The following is a 14,499-nucleotide window of genomic DNA, read 5'->3' on the forward strand; positions in this document are numbered from 1 at the left end:
ATGTGTTAGCACTTTCCCATTGATATTTTCTTAACGTGCAGAGAATAATGATAGCATTTTCGGAGTCAAAATTATTTAATACAATTACTATAGTATTTCTCTTTTATTCTCTCTCTCTCCCCCCCCCCCCCCCTTAATAATAAATAAATAAATATTGTTGGTAAGGTACCACAAAATATGTCAATTGTGGTGCAACTGCATCTGCAGTACAAATGCATGTTCCAGGCCATGTTGTGATTAGTCACTTTGAAAAAAACAGAGGCATTTAAAGAATCAAAAGACAATTTTAGCACTTTTTAATTTATTAGCAAGCACAGCTGAACAAATTTTCTTTGTACAATCGGCACTGGCGTTACCAAGGAGGGAATGCACATTAGTCTTTTAACATATACATTTAGCTTTTTCTTATTCAATAGCTAGCGCATCTTTTAATTATATTTACAATATCTGCCTTTATAATATGGCCTACAATTTGTTAGAAAGTTTAAATATTCATATATATGTTGTTGAATATTCATACATGTTTTTGAATATTTATATATTTAAATGGTGGAAATTATATACAGTATGAGGATTTACACAAAATATATCATGCAGCTAGTTTAAAAATACAGAAAAAAAAACTTTGTCTAAATAACCAATTTGGTTACTGTTATGTGTATAAAAGCTTTTAAATTTCATTTCAGAGCCAGCCAATCATTCACTAGTAAATAATATATCAGTAATTAAAAATGGTGGTATACTTATATGGTGGTTATATATAGTCATTATATGCCAATAAAAAAAAAAGTTTTATCTTGTACATCATATACCACTTCTTTTGTCTGTCTCCGTTTTTGTTTTCATGTGATATTTTTGGACCCCGTTGGAAACAAGTTCTTCAGAACTTTCACGGGTTATCCTGGATTAATATCTGTTTGTTAACATCAATTTTTTACGTGGTATATGATGTTCGAGGTAACTCAAATATATTTTTGATGAAGTATTTTATTGCAACTTTTGACTTTTTTGCTATTGTATCTTCCTATTTTGATATTTTTTGTACTTTATATTTTAATGTAATGCCAAATAAAACGAAACAAAATGAAGCCTGTATATGGTCATGTGATATCATTATGACCATATTTAGGCATGTCACATTTTTTCTTTTTAAAATAATATTTGATAGTTTGGACTCTGGGCTTTGTGTGTACATTATTTCCAATATGTTAAGTCAATGTAAGCATGATTAACTTTAAGATACCACAGGATACAATAAGGCTTAAGCACACCAATGACATCTTACCATTATAAGCACCAGCCAACCATAGGCTTACAACACTAAAGCATGTCTATAAAGCACATAAGGATCGTAGTAACACACAGACATTCTGCGAATGTGTACAGCGGCAGGAAACTTGGATGGGGTACTACGGCAGGGGAACTGGAGATGAAGAACCAGTATAGCTGAGCTAATGTGGGGTAAATGGGGTGCGGAACTGGGCAAGGGAACAAGGACGGACAAGTGGCTTTGTACTATTACATAGGAAACCAAAAGATATCATCACTGTTTTCAAAAAGCTATATAACAGTTATTATTATATAAAAGCAATTAGAAATTTAGATGGTCACCAAATTAGTAAAGAAAGTTTCAGGTTTATCAAGGACGATAGAGTCTTTGTAAGATTTAGTAGAGCAAAAATTGGGGGAAAATAAAAGCAAAATGAGCATATCCTGGGGCAATTGTTAGAATGGATTTTCTTATCAAGGAAACCAGTACAAAAATTCAAAGGAGGTCCCAACGGATGCATGGGTACTTAATAAAGTAGTTAATTATTACTATTATTCATTTATTTGATAAAACCATATTCAATTACTGTAGGGTGAGACATCCAGAAACTAGTGATCATTAATTTTGATAACCTCAAACTCAGGAAACATACATATCAACTTAACATTACAAATGAAACAAAACATGTTTACTTGATAAGAAAATCCATCCATCTACACATCACATAAAAAAAACGTTCATCATCCTTTCCTTTTGATATTTGACATTATAGTATATAAATATTGTGGTCTGACATTTCCACTTGGACTGAACTTTCTTTTTGATAAATGTCAAGCTATTATAATTCTACATCTATCAATATATAATCTCCATAGGATATTATTAATTGTCCAATAGCTTTTGTTTAAATTATGAAAACATGAGAATTAAAGAAACTTAAGATCTATATCTGTGCAGGAACTGGAAAATATTAGAGCACCGTAAGACTGTTGATTTCTTCTCTATAAGCTGCTTGTTTTCACCTTTTGTTATGTTAGAAGCCGCTTGTTTTCACCATCTGTTATGTTATGAGCCACTTGTTTACACTGCCTTATGTTATTAGCCATTTGTTTTCACCGTCTCATGTTATGAACTACTCGCTTTTACCGCTTGTTCTAAATCTACGAAGAAGTTGATTAGACTGCTTGGCACGGCTGATTCCACCAGGGATGTCGGCAACATACCACCAAGCTCAGTTTGAACTATGTTAACGACTTTCGTACTTCCATCACTGGGGGAAATAAAAGATAAACTGCATTTTTAGTTCATCAATTTACTATATAAGAAGAATATTAACAATAATTATAATACTCGAAAAATAGCTCATCTGTGTTGGTGCACAAACAAATTTCCTTACCGTGAAATTTTCAACCGTATACCATGGTCTTCCTCAGCACAATGGCTGGCTTTTCTTGACACACTTACAGTAATACAGAATGATGGTAGCATTAACATTAAAATCTACAGGAAACTGATACACACTGATCAATACCTTAACTTTAACTGTAACCACCCTCTTCAACATAAATTAGGGGTCATTAATACACTGATCAGGGAAAGGAACTGCCCTTTATAACCGCAAGGAAGAGGCGCATTATAAATGCCCGTACCAGTACAAATACTTTATCACAGAGCCAACTCGCTCGTCACAAAGGAGGAAGACAAAATTCATGAATGCACACTTCAATCAAGCTTTGAACACATGTGGTTATCCAAACTGGGCTATCAATCAAGCAACTAGGAGACATAAGAGTAAGAAGACATCCAAAGGCAGAAGACAACAAATAAAGGGTTGGCCGTTATCCCATATGTGGCAAAGACAAGCCAAACCAGTCTTTCGTCGGAAAAATCAATTTTTAGTTATTAATACAGGGTTTAACAGTAAAATGAGAGCTATAAAATGGTAAAAGAATCATTTCAATCCGACACTTCGTTATGAAGTTAAGATGTGTATAAGAGACAGCAATTTGTTAGAAAGTTTAAATATTCATATATATGTTGTTGAATATTCATACATGTTTTTGAATATTTATATATTTAAATGGTGGAAATTATATACAGTATGAGGATTTACACAAAATATATCATGCAGCTAGTTTAAAAATACAGAAAAAAAAACTTTGTCTAAATAACCAATTTGGTTACTGTTATGTGTATAAAAGCTTTTAAATTTCATTTCAGAGCCAGCCAATCATTCACTAGTAAATAATATATCAGTAATTAAAAATGGTGGTATGTCACTCGTCGGAAAAATCAATTTTTAGTTATTAATACAGGGTTTAACAGTAAAATGAGAGCTATAAAATGGTAAAAGAATCATTTCAATCCGACACTTCGTTATGAAGTTACACAAGTTTAAACATACAGCTGTTTAAAGAACAATATTTGAGAAATCAGCCTTTAAAGTTTACAATTTCAGGCATTTCTTAAGCAGAAACCATCACCAAATCGTAAAAAATTGTTGTTTAACATTGAAAATGAGGAAAATAACAGCATAGCATGATGTAAAGATATATAAAGGTTAGTTTTGTGCAATAAAATAGATTTCGAAAATTTTGACATTCCAGCATGTTTTGGCCATTATCTCCAAAACAGGATTTACGACGAGTGACTGGTTTGGCTTGTCTTTGCCACATATATAAAGGGGGTCTCTGAAACCCTCAAGCTAACCTTCAAAACATTTGGCATCACAAAGTGCTTTAAACCAACATGTACCCTAAGACAGTTGTTAGTATCACCAAAGAACAAGAGTCAAAAGAAAGACATCACAGGCGCCATCTACCACATCCCTTGCCAAGGCAAAACTACTACCGGCAAATCTAAGGATTCTTACATTGGGGAATCAGAAAGAACTCTGAAGACACGTTTATTGGAGCATCGTAGACCTAGTTCAACTTCATTGGAAATCTCTCAACATATCCACATTGAATCACCTGGACATCATGTGGACCTGGTACAGGTTAACATTCATTGACAGGGAAGCAAGACACTTTGAGAGAGGTGTAAAAGAGGCAATTTATATCTGGGTGAACAAACCAACGCTGAACCGAGACGGGGGCCGACACAAGCTACCAAAGATCTACGATTCGATTTTAGAGTCACATGTTCGTAAGATCACGTCCCCTAAATCGGTGTAGCCTTCAAGTCACATTCCAGTCATTGTGCTGAGGAAGACCGTGGTATATGGTGAAAATTTCACAGTAAGGAAATTTGTTTGTGTTGCGATCAAAAGTTTAAACTTTTATTAAAACAATTATAATGATAATAATAATTACAGTAAGAATACAATATGGTAACAATAATAATAATAATACAGTATTATCAATTTGTCTACAGCAGATAATGTGAAAGCCTTGATAATAGTTAAATATTAATTTTAAAGCGATAAAGTATTAAAGAACGTCAAAGTGATTATCGTTAGGCCCGCTACTTTACTCCTTTTTTCCTAACAAAGCAAAAAGTGGGTGGAATGAAGGAGGAATGAAAGAGAACAGATGAGATGACAGAAAGAAAAAAAAATGAGAAAGACAGAACATATATATTTATTTAAAAAAAAGAAGACAATGACGAATGGGTAAAAGCAGAAAAAGATAAATGGAATAAATATATAAAAAAATTTAGGATAAATTAAAATGAAGAAATGAAAAATCTACTTTATATTGAAATATAAGTATATAAACAACTATAAACAGTAAAGTAGCTATAGAGTAGTTATCGACACTTGTATTTTAAAAATATGGTTTCAATTCAAACAAAAATTTTACAATATATAGCATCAATACACTTGGAATCTTAAAATAACACCAGATTACATTTTTTTTTGTTCCGGAAGGAAGAACAAAAATGTATTACTAAATGTGCTTAACTCAAATGCTTCTTGAAACTAATGCATCACAATTAAAAACCACTAGAAATCTATGACATCATCCAAAAACACATAGCTGTCAAAGGGGTACGTGCTCAGTTGCTAATAATCACACTCAAGATGTAATTAATAGAATAAGGACAAAGATAGACATGCCAAAGATATGTCACATTACACAGCGCTAGCTTGGACTTCCGACAGAATGTGTCAACAAGGATTAACGCTGCGAAACCTCTGCTTGATTGACACTGTCATATATTTTTACAGAATTGCGTGTGAAAACAACATTTTCACATGTTTCCCCCATACATGGCCATTTTCACATGTGATGGCAGATTGTTTCATCTTAATTTTGTTTAAATAGGTCTGTTTTTGAGTACCAATCATGGCTCTCTTTCCTTTCAACTGGCAGGAATTACTTTTAACACATGCTTAATAAGATATTGCAAGTGCCTGATACATAAATGTGAATTATTTTTAACACATGGAATAAAGTATTGCAAGTGCCTGAAGAAATAAATGTGCTGCATATGTGAAAAAGGTATCATGCTATATGTTTATGGTATAATGTGTTGTTATATACTGTATATACAGCCCATAAAATTTGGAAAAAATTAGATCGGCAAAAATTGGCTGACCTTAAATTCTCCGAGGTTGGCAGCCTCGGCAATTTTTACTACCTAGGCCTAGTATAAACTATGACTTTTCCGAACGCCCGACCTTACCTCGTTATCTACAGATTGTGATTTTGTTAAATTCTCTATTAAATCAATATATTGCTGGTGGAAGAATGGTCGTACTTGTATTAATTTAATTGTGTAGTATAATACATATGTTTTACATAAGAAATTTTGTTTTCAGCGTTCATTTTATCGTTATCTTTGGCATGGGAAATATCACTTTCGTAAAAGCTATGATCGTATCATCACAGGCTGCTTCAAAACTGCCCATGCATGTCCATGTGCATGACCAGAATGAGCTATCAGAGATTTTCCACACATGTACAGTGCAGTGTATTTGTTAGCAAAGATGTTATATACTCTTTGTTGCCAGTAGTGAAGTCACGATGCGATCGTGATTGCGTTTAAATGGACGGTAGGATTAGGCCTACAATATGTTGAATTTTGTTGTTTTTAGATAATAAACAACATTTTAAATATGATAATAATACTGTAAAATGAAGACAAATAATAGATTTAGATAAGCATTACGATCTTTCATACATTCCAGTATTTGTATTCTCTGAGGGAATATTTTTTACTCTTGAGTGAAGGCAGTCAAAAAGTAGATAAATGTATGTCTAGCCTAAGGACATCAATTTAAACAGTTTGTAATTAAACCAATAATTTTGCAACTTGAACTTGAAAGCCTAGAGCCTTGTCGGAGCATGTTATACATTATAGTGTGCATGCATAGGAATGCAACAATACAATTTTTGGTGATGATTAATTCAGTAAATGTAACTGCTATGATAGACCATCCCTGTATTAACATAACTGTGGACCGTCAAAGAAAAAAAAAAAAAAACCAACAGAAGCAGAAAGAAGTAAAATAATCTTGCAGAAAAAAGAATCTCACAGTAAATTGAATCTCCCAAAAAAATTGGAAGCCCTGGTTTTGTCTGAATGGTTCTTTATTAACCGATTGCTCCACCGTTCTTCTATCTAGTCAGTCGGCAAACAGGTGTGTTATCTGGCAGGGGTCACCTTGAATGGGGTCAGGCCCAGTGGTAGAACAAGCCCACCTGCGTGCCTTCAATTAGCTTATCAGACGCGGGTGTCGCATTCGGGCACAGGCTCTGTAGGACTACCACAGATGATGCTTCCAAGTATGTTTTCAAATTGTCAGCCCGTTTATTAAGTTAGGCCTGGAATCCTGATGCTATCGCCTGCTGCTTAATGGGATGGCCTCACTGCAGCTCCCTTTACCTCCTCTAGGCTGGGTAATTACCCTACATAAGTGGGTAGCAACCCTGATGGCGAGGAAGATTTGTATTTATGTCTTGCCTATAGGTTTATGTTAGAAACTTGAGGACTAACAACATCCCTTTCAAATAACTCAATAAAAGATAAGTAATTTAGTAGTATCGAAGCTGCATTAAATAATTACGATGACCTAGGCCTAGCCACTTTGTCTGGAAAAAAATTAAAATCAATTAATATTAGTACTGTACATCAGCAACAGATAATGCATATGACTAAATTTTCTACCAGGGAGTGTATACTATACATGTATATTACATAATTAGCAATTATAAAAAGATACTGCCAGTGTTGAGCTAATATACATAAAACATAAAATTCAATATTTGGAGTTTTAGGAGTAATATTTTCCTAATAAATTAGCAGATGTCTTTAGTAAGTTTTATAATAAATATTTGAGAAAAACGTTAATTCCCCATCGGGATTCGAACCCAAGACTTTTCGATTATTGTTTGAATATACCAACTGAGCTATGAAGCCAAGTTGTATTCCCATTAGGACACGTTTTTCTTGAGGTATTGTGTTTTACACAATGAATAATAGTTAAATCACATGAAAGTAACTAGGTATAGAGAGACAACTCTCCACTGGTGTTGATTAAAAATATTTAATATTTGAGAAAAACGTATGTCCCCATCTGGAATATTTAATATATATCTTTAATCAACACCAGTGGAGCTTTAAATTTAAAAGGACTCACCTCTGTGGGATGCAGAATGTTCCACCAGGGTGGTTAAACCCCCTGACGCACCCGTCTCTTGGGGGACAGTCACTGTGGGATATACTCTTGGAGTTGGTACTGAGAATACCACCAGCATACTTCTTAATCAAGATCAAGTCACAGAATTCTCTGGAGGAAATAAGGCCCATGGCAGCACTGTGTGTGGCAGTCCGTGACACAAGAAGATCCTTTGGAAAATTGGAATAAAACTTCAGATTATTTTAATATAAATTTCTTTCCTTATAAATATAATATAAATATAACAATGCATATATAACAATGCATTATAGTGAAGTGTTGTATACAGATGAAATGTTTTAATAAATGTTATAAAATTATCATAAATATACAGTCAAATATACAAATATAATGATGATCAAAGAACAATAATGAGTAATGTACCTTTGACTTTATCATTTACCTTTATAATATTTGACAAAATAAATGTATATAAAATGTATATATAAGCCTATATTATATAATATAAATATTTCACATTACTATGATATTTATGTAATGGTTAAGGTATTAATGCAATAATTAGGATACATATAAAACTATATAAACATATACTTAAGTTAACTTGTCATCAATTTAATTTCAATAGAATAGGAAATCTAAATATAAACAATGCTATAAAAAGTACTTTTGTTGGCATTAACCTCATCTGAACTCATCTTTGAATATTTTTTTAGCAATTATTCAGTGATGATATTGCTACAAGGATATAAATACATTAACTTCTCAATGTACTGTAATTCATTTACCGTTTGCTATTTGGTATTGTGACAACGCTTCTAGCTGTCACCTGTGTCAGGCCAAGTAACTTGGCTAGAATTTGACAACTTAAAAAGGTAGTTGTACCCCCTCCAGGCAACTACCTTTAAAAGCCTGTTTATACCTATAATCACGTTCCATACAATCCCTATTAAATAATGTACATAGTTATGTGTAGGATAATTGATGCGTCATAAATAAAGATCAAAACATAGATTGCATTATTTAGGCTATTTTTCATCCCAGAGTTATATATAACTGCTACAACAAAATACAGTAGACTACAAATTTATATCTCACATATATCATTATTTTCAACACATTACTTTAATTATTGTCTTCTATTATTTTTACATGTCATATAAACTTGTTACACTATTAAGATAAAGTCATAAAATATTTGTAAGACTAGGGTAATGGTCAGTGGATAAGTCTCTAAATGTGGTTACTATATATTTTACTATCAGCCGACATGGAAGGTTGTTTACATTTTTCTATAATTAGCATGACTAATGTGGCCATAACAAAAGCGTACAAGACAAGGATTGATGACATGAAGATCAAAATATTAGGATGTGAAAGTTTTTTAATGAAATTGGTTTTTGCTGAATTAACATGCATGTGTGTAGGGATAGTCCTCAGGGAATGAAAGAGGTTGCACATCACTTGATTGATTCTGTATCCGATGACCAGGCCAACATAAGTGCATAGACTTCAGCATTTAAATAATTTGGGAGCAGTCATTATGCACTACTCGGTTTAAATAGTCCCACAGGCATATACAGTAATCGTAAGAGCATGCAGTGCAGCTTGTTCAGTGTTGGACTTCCAATTGCGAGATCGAGAGTTTGAGACCGACGCCTGTCGCATTGCTTGTGTTCTTGGGCTCTCCCCACCTAGGAGTATAAATGGACACCTGGTAAGATGGTATGTCATTGAATAGATGGGTTGTGCATGTAAAGCACATGACAAGGTATAATAGTGTGTAAAATAAGAACAAATTAAGAACATTTTGAGCCTGAAATCGGCCAAAAAATAGGAACACTGAGCCTGGGCAAAAAAAAAAAAAAAAAAAAAAGTGTATTTGAAAGCTTGGCTTCAGTCCACCTGGTTTAAGTGAGTCTATTGCTCCACTTGACTTTAAGGTGACTGATCTTATCCAGTGATGTTGAAGGTAATTTGCCGGAATGTGAACCTTCTAACGTATGGCCAATAAAAAAAAATTGGGGTAACTTAGGCGTAGGCTTACTGATGCCTGGGTTGGAAACTATAGAGACACTATATTAGGCTTCAGCTCATAGGCTTTCTAAAAAAACAAAGCCCATAAGCTATATACTAGAAGGAGCAATATTAACAATAATGAAAATAAAAATTATAAGAATTAAGAATCAATCAATCATGACATCTTTATTTTACCTTCAACATAATTAACATATCCCTGAGTGAGTATAATAAACAGCATTATTGACTGACTTGGCACTTTTCAACAAGTGGCCAGTGTGTATCTACACACACAAAAACACTGTACTGGGAGTCCTGCAAATGGCTTTCATAATGACTGATGTTATAGTCACAGCCATATGCTCCATCCCTAGTCTTGCCTAAAGTTCAGTGGATGTAAAACTGGTATGAGCATATCCCTCGAAAAGCTTGCAGCCCATAGTTAAAAATCACCTCATGTCACCATATTACAAAGAAAAATAAGACATGAATGTGAGGACACCAAAATAAGCCTACATACAGCCTAGTGTTTACTTTCTGGGCCAGGCCCATACTTTGCACATTGTTCTTTATAGCAAAGATACTAGAAACACAAGATAGAGCACTCGCATAGTAAAAATGAGACGGAAATCGTGCCCGACGTAGGCAGCGCCATTCTTTTTAACCATGCAAATTTTCTATACTTCGTGCCCAATGTATAGGGCGCCCTTCTGTTGCTAAGTATATCCAGACGCACACAGCGCCCTTCTTTTTCCACTAATGGAGGAAAACTTTATCACTAGAGTGCGTCCGGCCATACGATTTTGCGCCATATTATTGTTTTCTATACTGATCCATAGCCTTAATTATGTGTTTTATTTGGATAATAGCAACGATTTCTACCTCTGCCAAGGAATTATGTATTCACCGTTGTCACTGTCTAGGTACAATTTTTTAATTGAGAATTGACAATAAAATACGCGACGACTTGGTAATGAAAGTTTGGTTGAAGTTTTTTTAGATCCAGTCGAAAGGGGTGTCCCATTGTTTGTATTCCAACCATGCATTTCAGTGGAACACTTTATTTGTGTGGAGAACTCTATCTTGTGTTTCTAGTATCTTTGTTTATAGTAGACATATAAGCAGTTAAGATTCATTGTAGGATGTGGTAACATACGATGAGATATTCTCAAAGAAAAACAAATGAAATTACAATGAAATATTAGGAGAAAAAGAAAGTGAAATATTTCAAAATTAAATAGTTACCAAGACAAGATATTTAAGGGCCAAAATGAAAGTAAACAGCAGCATGAATGTGACTATGGCAACCATGATGTGACAAGCATCTGACACTACCAGCTGGAGGTGGAGTGATGCATGCTGGGATGCATGTAGTGTTGGTGCCAGACAAACATTGAGCTGGGTTGAGTAACTTCACACCCTAAATTAACTTTAAATGAATAAACTGTGCAGGTTTATAGAACTAGAGTTTCAATTGGAAGTTCAAGTGTGACGTCCAGCCCTGCTGTGTAATGAAATTCCCTTCTTACGATGATGCAACATTACCAGGGTAGCTGACACCTCGGACAAACGAATGTGAGTGAAAGCATGTTGGGTCAAGCAGAGACAGGGTGGGAAAGGTCAGGATCTGTGTCTGGTCAGTCACTTGTTTGTAGATAATTTGTATGTAAGCAATACTGTACTTTAGTTTGTGTACAAATTCATGCAGTGACTGGAACACTCTCCAGAGAGTCATAGTGAAGATGACATAATTGTTTATGATTGCCTCAAAATTAAATGATTAGATAACTGTAGCGTAGCTTCATGTGGCAGATACCAGTCCAGCATATACAAAATACCACCACACACAGTTTGAAATGTTTACTTCACTGAATACAGTTCACATACCAATGACTTGAGAAAAATATGATTTTGGTTGGTAATCTATAAATGATCAATTTTTCCCTATGGTACATCATAACACAATGTGAATAATTATAAACATGCATACATTCAGTATATATAAATCATAAAATAAACTCTATATACTGTCTCTTATACACATCTAGATGTGTATAAGATTTAATAATGTTTTTTGCAAATGTTATTTTAATTGTTTGAATATGTGTGTGATGTTTCTTACTTCAACATTCCTGCCATACTTAAACCTTTTTCCAAGGAAAGAATAATATATTTCAATAGTTGAACCCTGATATTTCCGAAGAGCTTTATTTCTCTTCACCTATCGTTGATACACCTCATGATCCCGGAAAAACATGCCCACAAACTTCCTGGCAAACTCCATAAGGGCAGAAAAAAAAAATCACAGACAACAACAGCAGGTAATCCTGATTGCAGGTAAAAAGTAAAACCAAATGGCCAATATAAAGAGCTTGCTAATATCATACTTCAAATTAATGTTACTTTAAGTGCCTTTTGTGGCTGCTTCAGATTTTTTTAATTGTAATATTCCATGTTACATACAGAAAGACATAAATACTACAAAAAATTTTTATTATTTTTCAACTCGGTTAGAATAATTAATAAAATGAAATTAATTGGTTTAACAGGTAAATAAACCACAGAATGAATGTTTTGACCTCCTACAGTCAAATGTTTTAGGAAGTGTCCAACTGTATTTATTTAACTATAATGTATAAAGTTACAGTATAAATATAGCTACACCTATTTCAATGAAGCCTTTTAATGAATACAGCCTTCAAGATAAAGCAATTATAATTGAAGCAAAAAATATAATTATGAATGACAGGTTGAAAGAGCAAAAAAGAAAATCCAAACTGTGTGAAATTAGGAAAGTATAAATTATGTACCAATGATACAATACGCTATTTATATTGCTCAGAAAGGTTTTTTGGATTAAAATTCTAATTATAATTTAATAAGTAGATTTAACCTGAATAAGTGTAATCCCACCTTTTAACTACAAACACCACCAAAAGCGATATTTTTTGACCAACCTAGGTCAGGAGTGTCTGTACACTTTAAATGGACTCAAGGAATAAGAATAAATCAAAGGGGAAGTCCAACATATCTATGTCATAATTTTGCAAAAATATAATGTATTACATAATACAGTATTATTTTTAATAACACCGATGTTTTTCATGTCCAATTATAGAGTGCTTACTATCAGGATGTTTACTTTTATGTTGTCCATAGCCGTTGAAGCATTAATGTGGGCTCACAAAATATTGTTATGTGCAAACATTGGACTGCCACTTTAAACCATTTTAGAGTTCTATTTCAAGCGAGTTAGTCTTTAAGCTTTAGATTGGAGGTACGATTTCTAAGATGTAATCACACCTTTTAGCGCTATGTCCAGAGGGGATGTCACTCCTCTAATTCTAAGACATTGAAGTTGGTTTGTACATAACTTAGAGTTAAGTAAGTGGAAAATAAGCATTTAAAAAAAACAAAATTCTGTTCTTTGTGTATCCCTGTACTTGACCACTGATATATTGCACACTTCAGCATACTCACCAACTTGTTAAAATTGAAAGTTGCAGCATAATACTGCAACTTTCAATTTGAAGGGTACCATCACAAAATATTGTTTAAATTAACAAAAAATAGTTTCACCATCAGCCTGTCAGGCCACTACTGGCTGATGGCCTCCTCAAACTCCATTCTGGTCTAACAAAAATATATAAATCAATAAAAACAAAACTAGACTAAGAAATGAAACACGAATAACTAGAAATATATTTTGTAGGCCAAACTTCATTATCATGTTTAAAAATAATAAACATCCAGAACTTACCCCACCCACCCACCAAAAAAAAACAAAAAACGAAAAAAAAAACAAAAACAAAAAATAATATAGTATTTGGAAAAGGTAGAATATTGTCTAAACATGTCTAATGTTGCTGAAAAATTAATGTTTCTGGAAAATAATTAAATAAAAGAAAATGTGGTTTGTTTCCATTATTAGAATGTACTGCTTTGTATCATTAAATGTTGCTACACATATGAGTTACTTGTCTAATTTTACCTCATTTATATTTTCTACGATGGACGATTCCTTGACGCTCTTGTCCCATTTACCCCTTTGACCTTTCGGACATGGCAACAGGAAATTAATGATCTTTTCTGGAGGAGCCTCAATTGTACATTCTGCTCGATACCTGGGGAAAAAAATGTCCAAATATGAACTTTAGTTTTAGTCACATTGTCTGAATGTATGCTCAGGAATTACGGACAGTTGGCTCCATCACCAATTGTCTCATCAAGTTCCTGGTCCCTTGGGAAAAACATTAATCTCCCACTATTCATCCCACACATTCTAACTGTGATTGCTTCGTTAAAGTAACGTTATTAAGAGTGCATTTCATAATTCATTTTAAAGCTAACATTCATCCTGTTACGTCTGTTGTAAATGTAAGTGTACTGATCATTCCATCCTGTTATTGGTCACATGTAGCATGTTTGCGAGACTGCCATTTTTTAAGTCTAAAATATAAATTTATCAACACTTCCACACAACCCACTCGACAGAGATCTTGAATCTCTTTTTGGCAAGCCAGTCTCATTTAACTTTGCTCTTAATTGTATATTTCATGATTTTTAATGAGACAAATAAATTAAATGAAAACAAACACTAATTGGTCATAATTATAATATATGC

At 33.5% G+C, this 14,499-nt stretch overlaps 1 protein-coding gene across 2 annotated transcripts in view; it reads right to left on the minus strand.

The window, feature by feature from the left end:
* Nucleotides 1-282: 282 nt before the first annotated feature.
* The window catches only part of LOC117101209 (stAR-related lipid transfer protein 5-like), a 34,628-nt gene continuing 20,411 nt past the window's right edge, over nt 283-14,499 (minus strand). For both annotated transcript variants that reach the window (XM_033241121.1, XM_033241123.1), the window contains 3 exons: nt 13,867-13,999; nt 7,857-8,065; nt 283-2,540 (listed from right to left, as the gene is read on the minus strand). In XM_033241121.1, the coding sequence (XP_033097012.1) occupies nt 2,396-2,540; nt 7,857-8,065; nt 13,867-13,999 (487 nt within the window). In that variant the 3' untranslated portion in view covers nt 283-2,395. The remainder of the gene's footprint in view (nt 2,541-7,856; nt 8,066-13,866; nt 14,000-14,499) is intronic.

This window comes from Anneissia japonica, unplaced genomic scaffold (genome assembly GCF_011630105.1).
Source record: "Anneissia japonica isolate Jap-2015-1 unplaced genomic scaffold, ASM1163010v1 scaffold1946_len758022_cov188, whole genome shotgun sequence".
NCBI lineage: Eukaryota > Metazoa > Echinodermata > Crinoidea > Comatulida > Comatulidae > Anneissia > Anneissia japonica.